At 35.8% G+C, this 19397-nt stretch overlaps 1 protein-coding gene across 4 annotated transcripts in view; it reads right to left on the bottom strand.

Annotated features, from left to right (window-relative positions):
• The window catches only part of Scn1a (sodium voltage-gated channel alpha subunit 1), a 142803-nt gene that overhangs the window by 31770 nt on the left and 91636 nt on the right, over positions 1-19397 (bottom strand). For 2 of the 4 annotated variants that reach the window (XM_027420265.2, XM_027420267.2), the window contains 10 exons: positions 17826-17889; positions 17224-17365; positions 16482-16688; positions 14217-14501; positions 12918-13298; positions 11555-11687; positions 10578-10816; positions 9100-9273; positions 6138-6494; positions 4558-5040 (listed from right to left, as the gene is read on the bottom strand). In XM_027420265.2, coding sequence (XP_027276066.1) covers positions 4558-5040; positions 6138-6494; positions 9100-9273; positions 10578-10816; positions 11555-11687; positions 12918-13298; positions 14217-14501; positions 16482-16688; positions 17224-17365; positions 17826-17889 — 2465 coding nt within the window. The remainder of the gene's footprint in view (positions 1-4557; positions 5041-6137; positions 6495-9099; positions 9274-10577; positions 10817-11554; positions 11688-12917; positions 13299-14216; positions 14502-16481; positions 16689-17223; positions 17366-17825; positions 17890-19397) is intronic. The other 2 variants (XM_027420266.2, XM_027420269.2) reach the window with 2 other exon arrangements.

Genomic DNA, 19397 nt, shown 5'->3' with positions numbered 1-19397 from the left:
CATTAGCTCATCTAACAAATAAAAAGAATCAGCAGATGGAAGGCTTGAGTTACAATGCCCATCATTCATCAGGACATGGCCTTCTGAAGATCCATAATTGGTATTTGCCAGTGGCTGTAAAGTGATAGTTCCAGGCTGAGATTTGCCACTTCATTAAATAAGTCATGTCATACCAATAGCTTTTATTGGCATTATCAGTGTTGTAAGAATTAATACTTATTTTATAAAATATGAAAAAATATGAGTAGACTAGAATTTCATTATTACCCAGCATTCTTCACAATAAAAACAGCCTTCTCTGTATGATACCTTCTTTTTCTGTAATGATAAGTGAATTAATTTTTAAAAATCTTATCTCCATCTATGAACTTATGTGTGGGCAGGGATTAAGATGAAATTTAATTTACATAGCAAATTTAACTTGCTGAACAGTGATCTGCTAGGTCTCTAAATATCTTTTAGTTTTTATCAAGAATCACAATATCAGATATAAATAAAATAAAACCTTTTCTTCCAGTAGTATCATTTTCCATTGTCAAATGGAACAAAAGAAATTTATTCTCAAATAACGCCCTCACACATGAGTTATTCGCTACATAAAAGTTGCTTCATCAAATAATAAGTTGAATAATGCTAGCAGGAACATATAATTAATTTATTATTACATTTATTTAGTTATTTTGTGTGTGTGTGTGTGTGTGTGTGTGTGTGTGTGTGTACATGTGTATTATAGCACACATAGAATCTGGAAGATAACTCGATGGAGCCAGTTCTCTTTTTCTACTTTCTGGGTCCCAGGTATCAAGTTCAGATCTTCAGGCTTAATTGAATGACAAAAGTCATTACTCATGGAAGTATCTCACTGCCTCATAACTCCTTTTTCCTTGTACAGTGATGTCATGCTATAACAGTGATGTTTGTTAGTAAAATACTGCCAATAGCCAGTTTTACTTCTTTCCAACCACAACATCTTTCTCACAAGCACCGCTGTTTTCAACGATACGTGCGAAGAACTGATTTTTTTTATTCTGCCTTTAAAAGAAAACAAAGATGATTTATTTGATGGAACTAAGTACTATTTTTCTTTCTGTAAGAAAAAGAGTTATCTGAGAAATGCTTAGACTGAAAATTGCAAGGACTCAACAGATATATACATACATTGTAAGTGAGTCTTACTGAAGTGGGTTTCTATTTGCCTTCTACACAAAATGACATATTAAAAACATGTATATTCTCATTTAATATTTTGACTTTTGTAGGCTGCTTGCATAAGGTTTTCACTCTTTGACAGTTTTTTCTTGTTATTTTTATGGTGGCATCTTAATTCATAAATATAATCTGAACTTTAAATTATTTTCACCTGTACTTTTTTCTTTTGAGTTATTGGAAAATTGGAAAATGTAACAGGGCAGTAAGATTTAAAAAAAAGAAAACAAGATAAATACTGGTGTATAATTGGAAAAACAAAACTCAACCGTGTTTACCAAAAGTTGGGTTACATAAAGGCTTGTCCTCCCTTGGATTTTAGATGGAATCCTGTCTTCCAATTTACATTAATTTTTTTATTTCACAAGATAGCTCTCTGCCTGCTATCTTGAACTTACTATGCTTTACTTTGAGTTTGAAACACAGTTCATTTTTGTAAACCCTTTATGGGTACTTGCAAATAATATCCATGTTAAAAATACTAATATTATGAGATAAATGTAAATTTGGAAAAAAATCTCATACTTTCACCTTCATTATTGTGTCATCAAGAGTCACAAAGTCTTGATTTAATTTGTTACATTTTAAGCACAGGATATAAACATTATATCAAAACTCTAAAAGAAAACATATGTTTATCAATATATTTTTATTTTTATATTGTCAAAATAAAAAAAGAATGTAGTTCTTTGTTTAATGTAGCAATACTACTAAAATATGGAGGAAATCTCTTTAGCTGTGAGAGAAGGGCTTGCTTCAACTCTGTACATAAGACATATTCCAGCAACATTCTAAAGATTCTAGGTAACAATGAAACCCAAATGTTTTTCAAACAAGAATTTTACCTATTTAAAATGCAAGAAGGTAAATTAGTTCTCCTTTTCATGTTCTTAAATTGCTATTAGCTTTTCTTTTGAATTTAAAGTATTGTTTCTCACTGTTTTGAGACTAACAAAATATTTTAAATCCATTTTGTCATTTATTAGGCTATTCACCAATCTTTAACTTATTAAATCCCAAATGGACTAGTTAATTAGAGATTGGGTATATTTTTACTCATTAACCCCAACTAAACTACACACGTATCTTCTGATCTGTGGAATCCATATATACTTGGCAGGCTCGCTTAAGAGGTGAGATGAAAGAATGCAAAAACCACATTGTGTTTGAAATATGCACTTTGTCTTTTCCACTAGGGCATTCCAAAATCACTTAAAACTACTTTCCTGATGCTAAGAGCATTTTTCCCTTCACAGTGGATTTATGCCACATTTCTTGCTTTTAAAGATGTTCTCTAGTATAGAAAACGATTTTGACCTTGCAGGTGAAACCACACAACACAGAGCAAGCAAAGCTTGCTTGTTTTTTCCTGGGGGGAGGAACCAATTGGATGGCTTATTCTTGTGCTCAGCTTTAACTTTAAACATAAAACGTTTTTATTTTGAGACCTGACTTATTACAGGGATCTTATTTATGGCTATTAACAAGAGTTTGATTTTTAATAAGTGACCAAAACAAATCAATCTGGAATGTCACGATCAGAGGGTATATAATGCACTTTTCATGAACATAGAGATACAACAAAGAAAGTGCCTACCTACCAACTGAGCATGTGTCAACCTATGGACAGAGCACCACGATCTATTTTAAATCTTTTACTGAGTTGATACATATATACAAACACATATAAACTAGATCCCCCATACTCTGTTTCTCGGCTATTGACTCAATTGGTTAAAACACTTGGCAAAGCAGTTTAAATGGAGAAAATGGATTTTTAATGTAGGAATGTAAAATGTATTTTTTGCTTTTTAAAACTCCCAATCCATTTCCGTGGACACTGTAGTCAGGATTTTCCCACTATTGTGCCACTGTGCTGCTTCCCTTCCCCTTCTTTCAATACAAAATCCCAAATACCTCAATGCAGCCATTGCTAGTTTAAATATCCACCCCCTACTTTGAAAAGTGGAATTACCTGCTTGACACAAAATTTTGTTTTAAAAGCTTGAGTCATCATTAAATTGGCATACTCAGTAACCTAAATTATGTCATAAGCCTAAGGATCTGCCCCGGACAATACCTACCAAAATACCTGATGGTTTCCCTTGATCATGGTGAATATGCCAACAAATTTTTATTAGGAATCCAATGTCTTTGCCATATTGATGTCTTTAAAGTATTTGTGCCATGCAAGCCCTCAAGATGCTTTACTATTCTGGGGGCTTCCATCAAAGCTTGAACCACAGATTCTTTGTTTTAGGTTTCTATAGAATTGTCTTACAAAGTTGTTCCTCACCTCAACATATAATACCATTACATCCCAGAAAGCCCACTGTAAGTTGAAAAATGTAAGTAAAAAACACATTGAAGACACACATACTACTGAACACCATAGCTAGCAACACAGGAAATGGGAACATATTGGTTGTTGAGGAATATTAATAGCAAGTCAGTCTGGGTCAGGGTACAACCCTAATATCCCCTAATATTATAGGTTAATAGTTTTAAGTAAGAGCCCATGGACTGACTTGTACTCCCCAACCTGTCCTTCTGTTCCATCTTCAAATGCTGAAGCTGTCTATGTATCTGAAGGTGGGGCTTGTTAATGAGCCCCACATATAAAATGAATCATGAGGCTAAGGCTGTAATCCAATAGGAGTGATGCCCTTACAAGTTGGGGAGGAGACAACAGATCTATTTCTGTCTATGTGCACATGATTTTGTAAAGACACATGATTTTGTAAAGCTCTCGCCAGATACTGACCCTGCAGTACCATGGTCTTGAATTGTCTACTTTTCAGAATTATGAATAAATAAATTTTGTTTATGTAAGCCACCCAGTTCATAGCACAGTGCTATAAGAGCCCACATAGAACTATAATATAATGCAGTTTTAATGTGAGGAACAGTATTATGGACCACTTCTTTGGAATGTTTGAGTCTATGTATTTGAGCTCATAAATACTTGTAGACAAAGTTTCCAGGTTCCACCTTCAACAGTTATATCCTCTTAAGCATCCAAAGCTATTTTTTAATTTATTTTTACTGGAAAAATTACAATAACACAGTCCTTCTCTGTTCATTATAAGGATTAAGTAGCCTTATTATGGAGCTATTTTTCATTTACCATTTGCTACTTATTTAACAGATATTCTTTAATAAGGATGAAAAATTCACAATTAGTATATTACAGTTTAATTTGTCATTCATCTTCCTGGGATTGAATCTTTAGTTTATCAATAAAATAATATTTGACTTTATTTCTACAAATCGTAAGTATAGGCAATATAATCCATGTATACATTTATACATATGTGTTGATTTTTACCTTCCCAATTTATAGAATCTTACCTCTTTGCTTTCTTCTAGATCTGATTCACTGCTAAAGTCCTCTGTGTTTAAATTCTCAAAGTCAGACTCTCCCACAGCAATGGGCACAGTCACGGTGAGGCTGGGGTTGTTTATGAATGACATGTAGTCACTCTCATCAATGATATACTTTTCCACGCTGCTGCCAGTCCCGATGCCACTTGTGGTTCCATTCACATCTTTCAGACAGTCCAGATCTTTCCCAATTTCTGTCGTGTGGTTAGATATACAGTTGTCTTTTCTGTTGTTTAGATCATCAAGTGGCTTAATTTCATCTAAAATCTTCTGTTTCCTAACAAAGGACTGCTGGATGAACTCATATATTTTTCTTTTTACATAAGCTATTCCCTTGTGCATCCTGTCCACAGCAATTTGAAGATTGTTCATTTCATTGTCATCATCAGTGGCTGCAAGGTTGTCTGCACTAAAGGAGCTCAGAAGCAAGGCCAGAAAGAGGTTCAGGACCTTGAAAACAGACATAGGTACACGTTCACCACAACACAGAGAAGAACACAGACCACTACTCCCTTCAGTGTAGAAATAGTCTAAAGCTATGTGATCAAGAGACACATCAGTCATTAGAAGTTAGAGGGGGCTAAGGTCAGAACACATACCGCATATCACAAGGCCCTGGGTTCAACACTCAGCCCTGGAAAAGAGTTGGGCACTCAGAATTTGTCATATGGTTCCAGCTCTATAAAACAAAATTATTCTTTCTACTGCTCTAAAGATTTCCCGCACATGAAATGAAGAATTCGAATGAATTAATTTATCATTATATTTAAAGTTATATGAGTAAAAGAAAACATATTTACTGATATAATGTAACAGTCCTGAATTTAAAAGTCATTAATATTGGCAAATATGCATTTAAATTCACTTAGGAATTTCTTTTTTGGTGGTTTTATGTTGTTGGCTGTTAGCAGAAATAAAATCATGATCATTACCAATTTTAGGATTAAAAGCTTAAGTCATCAAAATATTCATTGGCCATTTTTTTGGTTTGTTTTTCAAGACTGTGTTTCTGGCTCTCCTCGAACTACCTCTGTAGACCAGACTGGCCCCACACTCACTGAGATCCACTTAACTGTCTCCTGAGTGTTTAAAGAAAGGCATGCACCAGCATTGACCATTCCATTTTTATCAACACTATTCTATAGCAAAAGCTCTCTCTCTCTCTCTCTCTCTCTCTCTCTCTCTCTCTCTCTCTCTCTCTGTCACACACAGCATATATATACATGTGGCAGATTTATAAAAAATTAACAATTCATTTTCAATTTAGAAAATAAATGTGATGAAATGATTGACATAAAATGAAGTTGAGAGTAAAAATTATACATATTAGTGCAAATACATTTACAAAAAGGAATTTCTATATTACCATAGTATATTGTGATAGTATATATTGCCTTATTACAGTATTATTTGCATAATGAGAATATAAACATATTGAAGATCAGAGGCATTTAAAATTAATGATAAAATTATTTTTAATAAAATGGGTACCACTCTTCCATGCTATTAATGTATATCTGAAATGCATATCTAATTTGGGTACATACCACGAGGTTCCCAATCACCATGACCATCATGAAGACAGTAAGGCACATGGCTTGGCCGGCGACCTCCATGCAGTCCCACATGGTCTCTATCCACTCTCCACACAACACTCGGAACACAATCAGGAAGGAGTGGAAGAAGTCATTCATGTGCCAGCGTGGGAGTTTGCAGTCACTGGCAATTTTGCAGACACAATCTTTGTAACTTTTGCCAAATAGCTGCATGCCGACCACAGCAAAAATGAAGACAATAATGGCCAACACCAGGGTCAGGTTTCCCAATGCACCCACTGAATTGCCAATGATCTTAATGAGCATATTCAGTGTGGGCCAGGATTTTGCCAACTTGAACACTCGGAGCTAGAAAATGAGAACAAATTAATATACATTATTATGATCTACACAAGCACAATAATTATATTGCGGCTTACTAAGGACTTATACAGGGATGCAGATCAGTGACAGAATACCTTCCTAGCATGAATGCAGCCATGAGGTCCATAGCTATTGCTACACACCCCTAAAAATTCTCCTCCATTATTTTGCTCTGACTTTCTCAGATGCCTGGTTAACATTTGGTTCCTCCCAGAAAGAATCTAGTTTTTTTCAGCTTTTAATTATGTAGATAATCTTCTTTGAAAGTGAATTCTCTCCACTGCTGGTGGGAGTGCCAACTCATACAGCCACTTTGGAAATCAGTATGGCAATTCCTCAGGAAAATGAGAATCAATCTACCACAAGATCCAGCAATTCCACTCTTAAGTATATACCCAAAAGAAGCACATTCATACAACAAGGACATCTGTTCAACTATGTTCATAGCAGCATTGTTTGTAGTAGCCAGAACCTGGAAGCAACCTAGATGCCCCTCAAATGAAGAATGGATAGGGAAAATGTGGTACATTTACACAATGGAGTACTACTAAGTGGGAAAAAAACAATGGAATCTTGAAATTTGCAGGCAAATGGATAGAACTAGAAGAAACCATTCTGAGTGAGGTAACCCAGTCACAAAAAGACAAATATGGTAAGTACTCACTCATATATGAATTTTAGACATAGAGAAAAGGATTATCTATATTCCACACCACCAGAGAAGCTAGGAAAAAAGGAGGATTCTAAGAGAGACATACATGGTCCTTCTGAGAAGGGGAAAGGGGCAAGATCTCCTGAGCAAATTGGGAGCATGGTGGGAGGGGAGAGGGAGCTAGGAGAATGAGAAGGGGAAAAGAGGGGTGAAGAGGACATGAGGGAGCAGGAAGGTTGAGTTGGGGGAAGAATAGAGGAGAGCAAGATAAGAGATACCATAATAGAGGAGTCATTATAGGTTTAAAGAGAAATCAGGCAGTAGGGAAATGTTTGATTTGGAGATGTACAAAGATGACACCAACTAACAATCTAAGCAACAGAGGAGAGGCTACCTTAAATGCCCTTCTCCGATAATGAGATTGATGACTAGGTTATATGCCATCCTAGAGCCTTCATCCAGCAGCTGATTGAAGTAGAAACAGATACCAACAGCTAAACACTGAACTGAATTGGAATCCAGTTGCAGAGGAGGAGTGATGAGCAAAAGGTTCAAGACCACACTGGTGAAACTCACAGGAACAGCTGACCTGAACAAGGGAGAGCTCTTGGTCCCCAGACTGATAGCTGGGAAACCAGCATGGGACTGATCCAGACCCCATGAATGTGGGTGTCAGTGAAGAGGCTTCAGAAATCTATGGGACCTCTTGTAGTAGATCAGTACTTATCACTAGCATAGGAATGGACTTTGGTAGTCCATTCCACATAGAGGGATACTCCCTCAGCTTAGACACACTGGGGAGGGCCTAGGCCCTATACTAAAGGATATGACAGACTCTGAAGACCCCCTATGGAAGGCTTCACCCTCCCTGGGGAGCAGAAAGGGTATGGGATAGGTAGGGTGTTAGTGGGGGGCAGGGGAGGAGGAGAGGGAGAGGGAACTGGGATTGACATGTAAAACAATCTTGTTTCTAATTTAAATTTAAAAAATGAAAAAAAAGAAACTATGTTCTTTAATTAGCTTCTCTGAGACCTATCAAATTTCACAAGTCATATTAACACCTGAATGTGAATAATTTCTGTCAAAGGCTTCATTTCCCAAGAAGGTTCTAAGTAACATTACATTGAGCCTGATGTAAATAGAAAAAGTATTTATACTTGTTAATATTACATTGGAGTGCTGGGCGTTGGTGGTGTATGCCTTTAATCTCAGCACTCAGGAGGCAGAGGCAGGCAGATCTTTGTGAGTTAGAGGCCAGCCTGGTCTCCAGAGCGAGTGCTCCAAAGCTACACAGAGAAACCCTGTCTCGAAAAACCAAAAAAAAAATATTACATTGGAATAAAGATAGAAAAAATACACATGCATTGTAAACTGGAATATTAGCTTTGACTCCTTTTTGGTCTTCAGTGTAAATACAAATTAATTTATATGTTTAATAGTCCTATAACCTTTTCAGTGTTTTATGGAATAGATTTTCTAGAATTTTAATTACATGCAAACATTTTATGTGAATGTCATCCACTGCTACCAAGGGCTACTTACATTTTCAGGTTATTATGAAAATAATGACCATTTGTGTTGAAAACATTAATTGTACAAGTCATTAGAAACAATACTTTGTCAACATGGCAAAAATAACTAGTGTTCAGACAACAGGGCTAGTAACAGCTCAATGACAAAATATGTGCAAGGTTTTGTGTTATATAACCCAGCACTGCAAACTAATAACTGATAATATTAGTACATTTCAGGACTAAGCTTTTCAGGAAAAAAAGTTGTTTTTTTAAATATAAATATCTGGAGAGATATTATTCCCATTTAGAGGCATCACGTTACACAAACCCTCAAGATGTTAATGGCTGTGTGGGAAAGTCTATGGAAGTGCTATGAAAGAACATCATTGGGGAAAATAATGATTATTGCCACTGTTTTGTTTACCAGTCGAAATGAACGGAGAACTGATAATCCTTCCACATTGGCAAGGCCAAGTTCTACGAGGCTTAGTGTCACAATGAAACCATCGAAGATGTTCCAGCCTTCTTGGAAATAATAGTAAGGGTCCATAGCAATTATTTTCAGAAACATTTCTGCAGTGAAGATCCCAGTAAAAACCTAAGATCAAAACAAAACTACTCAAATTTCATCCGATAATGAGAAATATAACATATATATATATATATATATATATATATATATATATATATATATGATAAGAAGCTTAGGCTACTTTTCTATTACTGGTCCTATTATGATCTTACTTGTAGAGGCAAATTTAGTTGATGAAGCTGGTTTGCATTAGTTTATTGTATTATCTTCACAGAATCTCCAGTAACCAGGTAGTGTAAACACTGTCATTATTCCATTATGGCTGAAGAAAACAGTATTTCAAAGTGTCTTACACTCGTATCTTTTATCAGCCAACTAGAAAATGGCTAAATTAGAATTTAAACACCAATCTACAATTTTGATAATGTTCATTCCATTAAAGTGCCTTTCTTTCCAGACCCCATGTAACCTAGATTTTACCCATAAAGTTTTACTTGTGAATTTATCCTTATTTCCTTCAAATAAGATAGCTATTGTTGACATGTATCTTGTGTTATAATGTGACTATCACTATCATTATTATTAGTTACATGTATAAAAATTATATTCCTATAGTATAAATAGTAGAGATTTAAAAATACAAATACCCTATAGGATATGCAAGTTTCCATTTTATATATCAGTAATATCCTAAAATTATTCTTAAATACTCTATTAAATTCATGTCGTACTTTAAATACTTCTTCCTTCAAATAAAAACTGAGATTCCTAAGTTGATTCAGCTGGAAAAAATTTTAATAACACATTTTGAAGTAAAAAAGGAGATTATTAAGAGAAGCCTTTCACTAAAAATGGGCTTACTAATCAAATTACAAACAAAATGGACTGAGTACTTTCTATATTCATGGTCTGTATCAAGAACATATCTATGAAAGAGAACATAGATCCCTAAACACTGGAAGGAGAAAATGAGGAAACACGTTTGTGTTGTTGATCACTCTTTGAAAGAACGTGTAAGGAAGAGAATTTATGATCTTATATGAACCATCTAGAGCAAGGACACAGTGATGCTATCATTTAAAGAAAAACATGCCTTAAATTCTGAATTTAAGATTCAGATTTTCAAACTTTAGAAACATCACTATTGACTTTTAAATTATTATTGCAGGTCTATGTTCTATTTCTTTTTTTTTTTCACAGACATTGAAAGCCATTATTTCTCAAAAAGCAGTGCATAGACAACTGTATATAATTGCCTTAGAGATTTAGGAATTGTGGTCGAAAGAGTGCTAATAAGCTACTAAACATGTAAACAGTTTCTCAAGCAGAAAGTTTCAATACTGAACACATTTACCTTCTAGCATGCTTACCAAGTTTCCTACTGTAAGCACATTATTGAAATGATCCGTCATGGGGTAGTGCTCCATGGCCATGAAAAGGGTATTTAAGACAATACAAATGGTGATTGCTAGATCAACAAATGGGTCCATCACAACCAGGTTGACAATATGTTTCACTTTTAACCAATATGGGGAACAGTCCCAAATAAGGAATATGTTGGAAAATTTATACCAACATGGTGGACATTTCTGCCTTGATTCTTCTAGTTCTAGATTTAAAAAAAGAAGAAGGAACAATACTAAGTGACTATTTTCTAAATACAAATATTTACTTTAGATCCACTAAACATACTTTCAGTAGCAAGCATATTTCTGTTTGCTGCAAAGATAATTTCTTGATACAATGATACAGCTATCATCAGACATGTACATAAAATATGAGTAAGCAAGAAATAATTTTCCTTTTTTTTTGCATAGACACTGCTGCTCAACACTGGGCCATCAGTAAGGTTGATGGCCTTACATATAAAAGTTTCAACAGGGTAATCCACTATGTGTAAAATCCTGTGTTACTGACAGGCTACTCATTTGTAAGATTTAGGGGCAAGGATTAATGTGGTACATCATTTTTAAATATACTTTTATTTTGTGAAAATGACTTATTCTTCTCTCCAATCTTAAAATTGTTTTGGATCATGATAGAAGGAATCGTGTTGCTGAAATTTGAAGCTAATTACAACACGGGATTTCTGACAGATGAAATAGAAATCTCTCACAGTTCCTACATACTACTAAGACATTAAGAGTTCAGAGTCTAGCACATTGAATTTAATATTCAACCCTTCCAGAATGCATGGCCACCCATTCAATAGTAGGGCCATTTCTTTTTCTTTTTTTCTGAGAATGTAGTTGCCAACATATATATATATATATATATATATATATATTTGGCTCTGATAAGATAATGCAAGTTTGTTGAAATAATGGCAGCGGGGTTTGTTACAAACCTTCTACTGTATTGGTTAAGATGCTGGCTATACTCATTGCCCTTTGCCTTTGCGAAGGGTCTTCTAGAAAGTCCATGGAAACATGGAAAGAACTTGATCTCCTCTTTCTCATCTCAGTTTCAGTGGTCGTTCCCTGTAAAGAAAATGCTAAGGCATTAAATGATTAATTTGAGCAATATGACACACAAATAAATGGAGACAGTGATTTTCATGGAACACATGCATCATGCATCTCCATATTTAATTGCTGATGGCAGATATCGGTGACTTATTGGATCATTAACCTGGAATATTCAAACTGTTAACCATGTAGTCATAAAAGAAAATTTAAATGTTTGACTCCTTGATTTTATAATTTTATGATATATGTGGTATGTGATTTATAATATAGTTGATAAAAATTTTCATAGGCATATTTAAGTTGTTTTCATTAAAGGACAAATTGTAAAATTCTAATACCATCGAGTAGTATAGATGGTAGTATAGTATAGGCCATTTCACTTTTGAGAAGGTAGCCATTTCATTTTAAGAAAATACCAACGACTACAGCACACTTAGCTGTCATCCCATTTTCTAGAGAAAAAGCATAGATGGTCATTGATAATAAAAGTATATGCTAAAAATCCATACATATGGCGCAGGGTCAACAGTTTCATCCAGGGTCTCAAAGCAATAAGTCATCTAAATTATACTTAGTCATGCCTCATCATGCTGATATATTTCTAAGTGAGTACAGTTTAAGAGGAAGCATCCTTTGTTTGAAAAGTTCTCATCTGAATGTACAGTCACAAACACATAATACTCCTTTGTTACACAGACAATTATTTTATCTGGATTAATAGTTTATTGGTGTTCTTTTGTGTAGATTGACTTTGTGAATACCTATATCAGCATTTTTAGTACAATAAATATGAACCCTGGAATTTTTAGGTAATGATGAAGCTATCTATGCACAGTGTTTTTTGAAAATCTGAACTAAAACAAAGATAAATTAAAGAGTCTGGTGGGAAGATTTACTATACACCCTTTACACTTAAAAGCCATTAATGTACTCTTATTATAGGGCATTAGGGGTGATGTTTCCATGTCAGAATTCAGTATGGGTACATAGCAAATCATCCAAGGGGGTAATTATTGCCCAACTGATCCTTAGCATATACAGTAAGTAATGCATTCAAGTTTGTGCAAGGAGTGCTGAGGCTCTAAAGTTTAGTTGGTTAGTCTAGTAAAGGTGCTACAAGATGCAGAGGCATTCTCAGCTCGACCAACCAGGAATCATTCTCAAGAGTTCCATTCTGTAGAAACACTGGCTGGTGCAGCAATCATGGGCCAGCCATGCCTGAGCTATGTAAAACTTTCTTACATTGTCATCAGTAGCTGGCTTATCTATTATCACCTCTGGCAGAAGCTGTCCAACTGGTGACGTAGGAACTGACGGTCCACCAACCAAGGAAACCACACCATTGCAATCCACTGTGCTGTGCATCTTCCCATTTGCTGGAAACACCGCCAGCATTCGGGATGACCTGCTAGTTTGACTGAGATTGCTGTTGCGGCGTTCTCCATGTCTTCGGGGAACAAACAGCGAGTCTCTCCGGCTCTCATTATCCTCAAAGGTGCTGTGCTCATCATCGGCAAAGTCATTCTCAGACCCCACGTCCTTTGCTCTCCCTCTAAAGCTGAAAAGGCTGGTTCTGCTATTGCGTCTTGGGGAAAACAGGGAACCACGAATGCTCAACAGAGACTGGAGGTTTGACACAAACAACAAAAAGTAAAACAGCCTGTTGAAATAGTTTTGCAAGATTATGTTGAAGGAAATTGCATCATTTGTTAGAGAAGGTAGCACATTCCTTCTGTTCAATATAATTTATAGACATTCAGATGAAATTAAATTAGTTCAGTACAGTATGTTTTCCAGGCATTGACGTTCAATAATAGATAGCTGAAATGCAGCCTAAAGATAACTGGAGAGAAATACCCAGGCACTATCTCTCAAGTTTAAACAGAAACATCCTTAAGTATTTCTCTATGGGTGAATTCATGTGCGATGAACCTGGACAGTGTGGCTGTGACTGGTTTTCATTTTTCTTTCCTTTCAGATAATTCCAAGAGCAGTCATCAATACTATTTCAGTTCACCTTCCTAATACCACTTTCTTTTTTCTGATTCACTGATAAAATAGGGTATCTGTAGAACCAGAAGTTAAAAATTCAGAAATTCTGAATGGTGCACTTTTCTGTAAAGCTTACCATGGCTAGTATTTTCACAAGTTTATGGGACAATTGATAAACAAGTTACAGGAAGAAAACCAACATAGTGTTGCAAATTAACCAAAGGCACACATCTGAATAGCTAACTCCTAGTCTACATTTTGTTGATGTTGCTAGAAGATCTGAGGACTAGAACATTAAATGTCACTAATTACAGACAGTTACCAGAAGGCACATTCAAAATGAAAAACCAGTTCTCCTGATTTCCAACCCTGTGTTATCTCAAAAGTATCTAAGAATATATTTGTGTATGTGTGGAGGGGAGCAAAACTTTCACATTAACTATATGGAGAAAAAGCAGTTTTAAGCATAATGCAACAGTATTCAATTCTGATGATGAAAACCCTTACATCTGTTTCAGTTCTTCATCAGGGAACATTTGCAATGCATACCTGGTGCGGGGAAGAGTACCTCTTTTCATACGTCAGTCTGTTCCCTTCTATGGAGAAGCGAAACCCTTTCCTTCTGACACTGTCTTCAGACTCAGATTTGTGGAATTCATCCTCATCTTTCTCTTCCCCTCCAGACTGTTCTTTCTGTTTTCTTTTCTTCCGCCGATTCCGTCTTTCCTTAGCACTCTTTGAACTCAACTTGGAGGCTTCTGAAGAACTATCTGAGAGCCTACCTGCTGCACTGGGCTCTCTGGAATGTTCTGAGGCGGTTGCAGCTGCTGCCTGCTATATAGAGGAGAAAGCATTTCAGTGTGGTGCAAAAAAAGATTGCTTGAGATCTTTCCTCAAGTTGCTCAAGTTTTGCATCATTTACAAAATACTAGCTAACTGAAGCAAACACCATCTAGAAGATGCTTTCTGGGTATAAAGGGAATTTTTTCTTTCTCTTAACTAATAATGACTTTCAGAAATAATCTACTTTTCCCCATGGTAATATTTATTAAGTCTGCATTATGCTACATAGACCATATGCTCATAAAGAGTCATTGGGCATTGATAAAAATATAAAAAAAACTTTAGGACTCAATCTAATCTAAAAATTAAGTATTTAATGGCTATCATATTCATTTTTCTGAAAAACAAACTGGAACATGGGAGAAAAACCGGAGTTACTCAGGATCCTACCCCCAGTTTGAAGTAAGATAGAAAGCTCAGGTCTTCTCTGGTTTCTGAAAGTGCTTAATACTGTTCACATATTATCAATTGAAGGTTTGAAAGGTATCACAATCCCTTCCTCACTCCTCCATAATATTATTTTCCATAAGATGGAGAGAGGGGTCAATAGCTTTCTGCTAAGCAAGAGAAAATGTTCAATTCTCCAAAAGCTGCCCCAACCACCTTCATCTCAAAAGTGGCTCTCGCTGGTTGTGAGAGTATGGGAGAAAAACCATGCTTTGTGGTCACAGCTTGTTTGGTTATGAAACTTCACTTTTTAGTCTTCGTTATTCCCACAATGTCCTTAATACAGAGTTGTAGCAAATGAGTTAGTATGCCTGAAGGAACTCTTTCTTTATGGTCAAGATGGTTCCAAAATTTTTGATTTGAATAAAATTTCATTTTATTAGTCTTTTAAAAATTACAAATAATGAACTTGTATGTTCCATTTACAACCTACAAGGAAACATGGGAGGTAAGACTCAGTTTTATCATTCATTGCACCTGCTACACTGATATTTCACGGCAAGGTTAAGTAAGCCTTCTTAAATTACTTCATATTACTAGTGGTGCTCTTTGTCTATTTGATGCTTTGGATAAGAGAACATTTTATTATCAACCAACCACACTAAAAGACGATGTATTTTATGAATAGGAGGAGTGTTTTGTCTGCATTTATATATGTGTACCACATGTGTGTCTTGTCTTATTGGAGTCAGAGAGTAAGGGAGTACGAACCCCTTGACTGGAGTTACAGGTGCTTTGTGAGCCACGTGTGGATGCTGGGACGTAAACCCAGTTCTCCTTTGAGAGAAACAAGTGCTTGTAACCACCGACTCATCTCTCTGGCCAAATACGATGCATTTTTGAGTAAAGAAAATAAGAAATTATTTTAAAGAAATCTGTAAACATGTGTATATGACTACTAATTAATTTGCTTGCCAGAAAAGATGATCCCTTTCTGATAATTTTCTGGTGCCAGCATATTCATTCAATAAAAGATTTTTTTTATTTGAAAAAAAAAGACAAAGGCACAATTTCCCCTTTATTCTCTAAATCTTTCTTTTCTTTTCTTTATTTCTTTTTTTGTTTGTTTTTTGAGACAGGATTTCTCTATATTGCTTTGGAGGTTGTCCTGGAACTTGCTCTGTAGACCAGGCTAGCCTTGAATTTACAGAGATCTGCCTGCCTCTGCCTCCCAAGTGCTGAGATTAAAGGGGTGAGCCACCAATGCCCGGTTATTCTCTGAATCTTAAAGTGAGAAAAAATAACACAGGAAACATCTTCTGTGATTAGTAATAAAACACCTTTGTACAATTCAGTGATATGGCTAGACTAACTGAAGCTAAATAGATGCTCCACATACAGAAGTCCTTGTGGGAGCTTGGTGCTTCCAGCTTCCCTAGATACTGTCAGTCAGACAACTCTACCTTGTTATTTTTTTTATTACAGTACTTCTGTAACACACAATTTTTTAAAAAGTTGGTACCAGAAGAATAGAGAAGCAAAGGTCCAAGTTGTGACACAAGACCCATTTGAACTGCTGACTACCTGTGCAGCCTCCTGCTGTTTCTTAAGCTGTTCCAACATCTGCTGAAACTCCGCTTCTTTCTGTTCAGCCTCCTCCAAGGTGGCCTGATTCTGTTCCTCATAAGCCATGGCCACCACAGCCAGGATCAAGTTTATCAGGTAGAATGAACCCAAGAAAATCACGAGCACAAAAAATATCATGTATGTTTTCCCAGCTGCACGCAATGTCTAGAAACAAGAATATCAGAATTATTTCCACAATTATTTCAGTAACTCATGACTGTGTATTTGGCAGAACTCTGATAAAATGAACAATTGTGTCCCTTCACTATTTTTTTAAAGCTCTATCTCTTCCTTCTTCTTTGACATATGCATTCATAGTCATTGTAAGAATAACACAGTTGATGTTAAACAATGGGGACCTCCATCAAAAAGCTGAGCCTTTCATGGAAGAGACCAAAAGGAAGACATAATACTTGAGAGGGAGTCAGGGCTTAGAGGAGATTTGCCTTTTGTTCAGGAGAAATTGTGTCTAAGAAAAATGAGAAATAACATTTGAGTTATGGAGACACAGGACAGAGTTACTCTCCTTGGCTTTACTTCTTTTAACATGTATTGTAATCAACAGGATAGAGAAGCCCATATCTCTGATCTCAAGTTATACTTTCTTTACTAGATCATGCTGTGGTTTGCATTTCATGACTCAGTTTGTATTCTTATATGTTTCTATTTATATGCAGTAAGTATCTCTTCAGATTCTCACCAGTTGGTAAAGATTTTCCCAGAAGTCCTGAGTCATCAGTCGAAACAGGGACAAAAATGCCCAACTGAAGGTATCAAAGCTTGTGTAACCATAATTAGGGTTTCTACCAGCTTTTACACACATATATCCTTCTGGACATTGGCTGCAAATGGGGAAAAAGAAAGTATGACAAGACATTCTGCTGCCTTTTTTTCTGGTAGAAGCCTATACTTATAAAATGATCTAGTCACTACTTAAAGGACACAAGAGTGTGGAATCCAACTTCCTGATACATTTCCCAGCTTTGACTTCATAGAATATTACTAGCTGTTGGGTATTGTTGTTACTAAGTAACCTTCCTCACTGCAGAGTCTCCAATGGTTATTCATAGCTTGATACTTATGTATCAAGGGAAATAGCTTTACAGATCAAACGATTGCTTCTTGTTTTGCAGAAGAAACCTTGACATTTAGAATAGGTTCTGTTTTATTTATATTATAATTACTGAAAATTAGTTTGCATAAAGTTAGTTGCTGTTATCAGTGAATTTCTACAGAAAGAGATACACATATATATGGGAACATACCACACATACTCATATCTCAAACAAAGGATTGGCTTACCCTGCATCAGAGCTATTTCCACACAGCAGTGCATCTAAAAAACCTTCCAGGAAATAATGATATCCTGTTTGAAAAAAAGAAGGCCACATGACAAACATTTGTACTGTGGGAAACACCAAAAGAGTGGGAACTTTGGGTCCTACTTTTAGTTTCTTTAAGTGATTTTGGGCATATCGTATTATTCACTTAAACACATGCATTTTTCCTTTTCTTTCTTCAAATCTCAGTAATACATTAAGGATATTGATACTCATTGTTACAAGGCTTTCTTCATTATTAATGTAAAATTAGTGACAACTGTAGGTACTCATGGAATATTTATGAGAATGGTTCAGTATTTTCTATTACTTTTGTGAAATAAAAAAGTTCATCAGCAGGAGATGAGAATCACAGGTACCTCAAAATAGCAACGTATTTCAAATCAATAGATGATGCATTTTCCTTTTTCCCTTCCATATTTAATAGCATTAGTGAATTCTTTAAATTAATCATAATTTACATTTCTGTTTCTAGAATATATGTCAATAGCTTAGAACGATGATTCATAAATTCTATTAACTATATGAGTATTTTAATGAAATATTTCAGAATAGAATGAAGCAAATGCTGTTTTTTACAATTGGAATAGGTGAGCATCCCACCATATCACTGCTTCCTAGTTCTAATACATCTGCAGGCTTTCCTTATCCATCCATTCCCTTTCTATCAAAGATTGACAGTGAAGAAACCCCATCATCATGTGTCAGTAGCATAAACACCCACAGTATTCTCAGTACACTCACTACCCTAGTGTAACCATTCACTCAAAGTCTTATCAATACTAAAAATAAAGCCACATTCATTATTCCCTATCACTTGTATTGGACCTTGTAGCCTTTTGATGAAGTTTACTGAATGCATAGATAGTATGACAGAAATAGAAAACACATTGGATTAAATAAGCATTGCTGTACCTTTGTAAGAAAGGAAAATGCTAATTTTCCAGAGAAATTCATTCCATATGATATAATATATATATTCCACATGATATAAAGGATACAGAATCATACAAGGGAAAGCATCATTTATATTTCAAAATGTCCTCGCTATTTTAAACATGAACAGGAAAATCTGGCATAGGGTTTTTAAGGTTTTAAAACTTTTGGAATCAGACCATATGCCAAACCCCACCTCTGACGGAAACCTTCTATTCCAATAGAGGCCAGGCCAGCATCCTGAAAAACAGAGGCCAGACAAGCATCCTGATTCCAGAGACCAGGCTGACTCCCTGAAAACTAGCACAAGCCAGGCCAGATGAACCTTAGAGGAGTGCCAGCCAGATCAGTGACTATGCACATTGCTGGAAATCTAGTCCCAAACTTGGGCAGAAACCCCCTGTTGGACCAAAGACAATCCAGGCCATCAGACATCTAGCCCCCAATGTGGATGGAGATTCTCTATTCAACCACAGGCCACATCAGCCAGAAGACCAAAGATGAAACAGAAACCAAGAAAGAAAACACCTATCCAACAAAGACAAATCCAGAAACTGGCTCCTAGACCTCTAATCACTCCAAATGCCTAAATGTAAGT

Source organism: Cricetulus griseus, chromosome 6, assembly GCF_003668045.3.
Source record: "Cricetulus griseus strain 17A/GY chromosome 6, alternate assembly CriGri-PICRH-1.0, whole genome shotgun sequence".
NCBI classification, from domain to species: domain Eukaryota; kingdom Metazoa; phylum Chordata; class Mammalia; order Rodentia; family Cricetidae; genus Cricetulus; species Cricetulus griseus.
The sequence above is the reverse complement of the archived record's forward strand: the minus strand, read 5'-3'. Positions and strand labels throughout refer to the sequence as shown.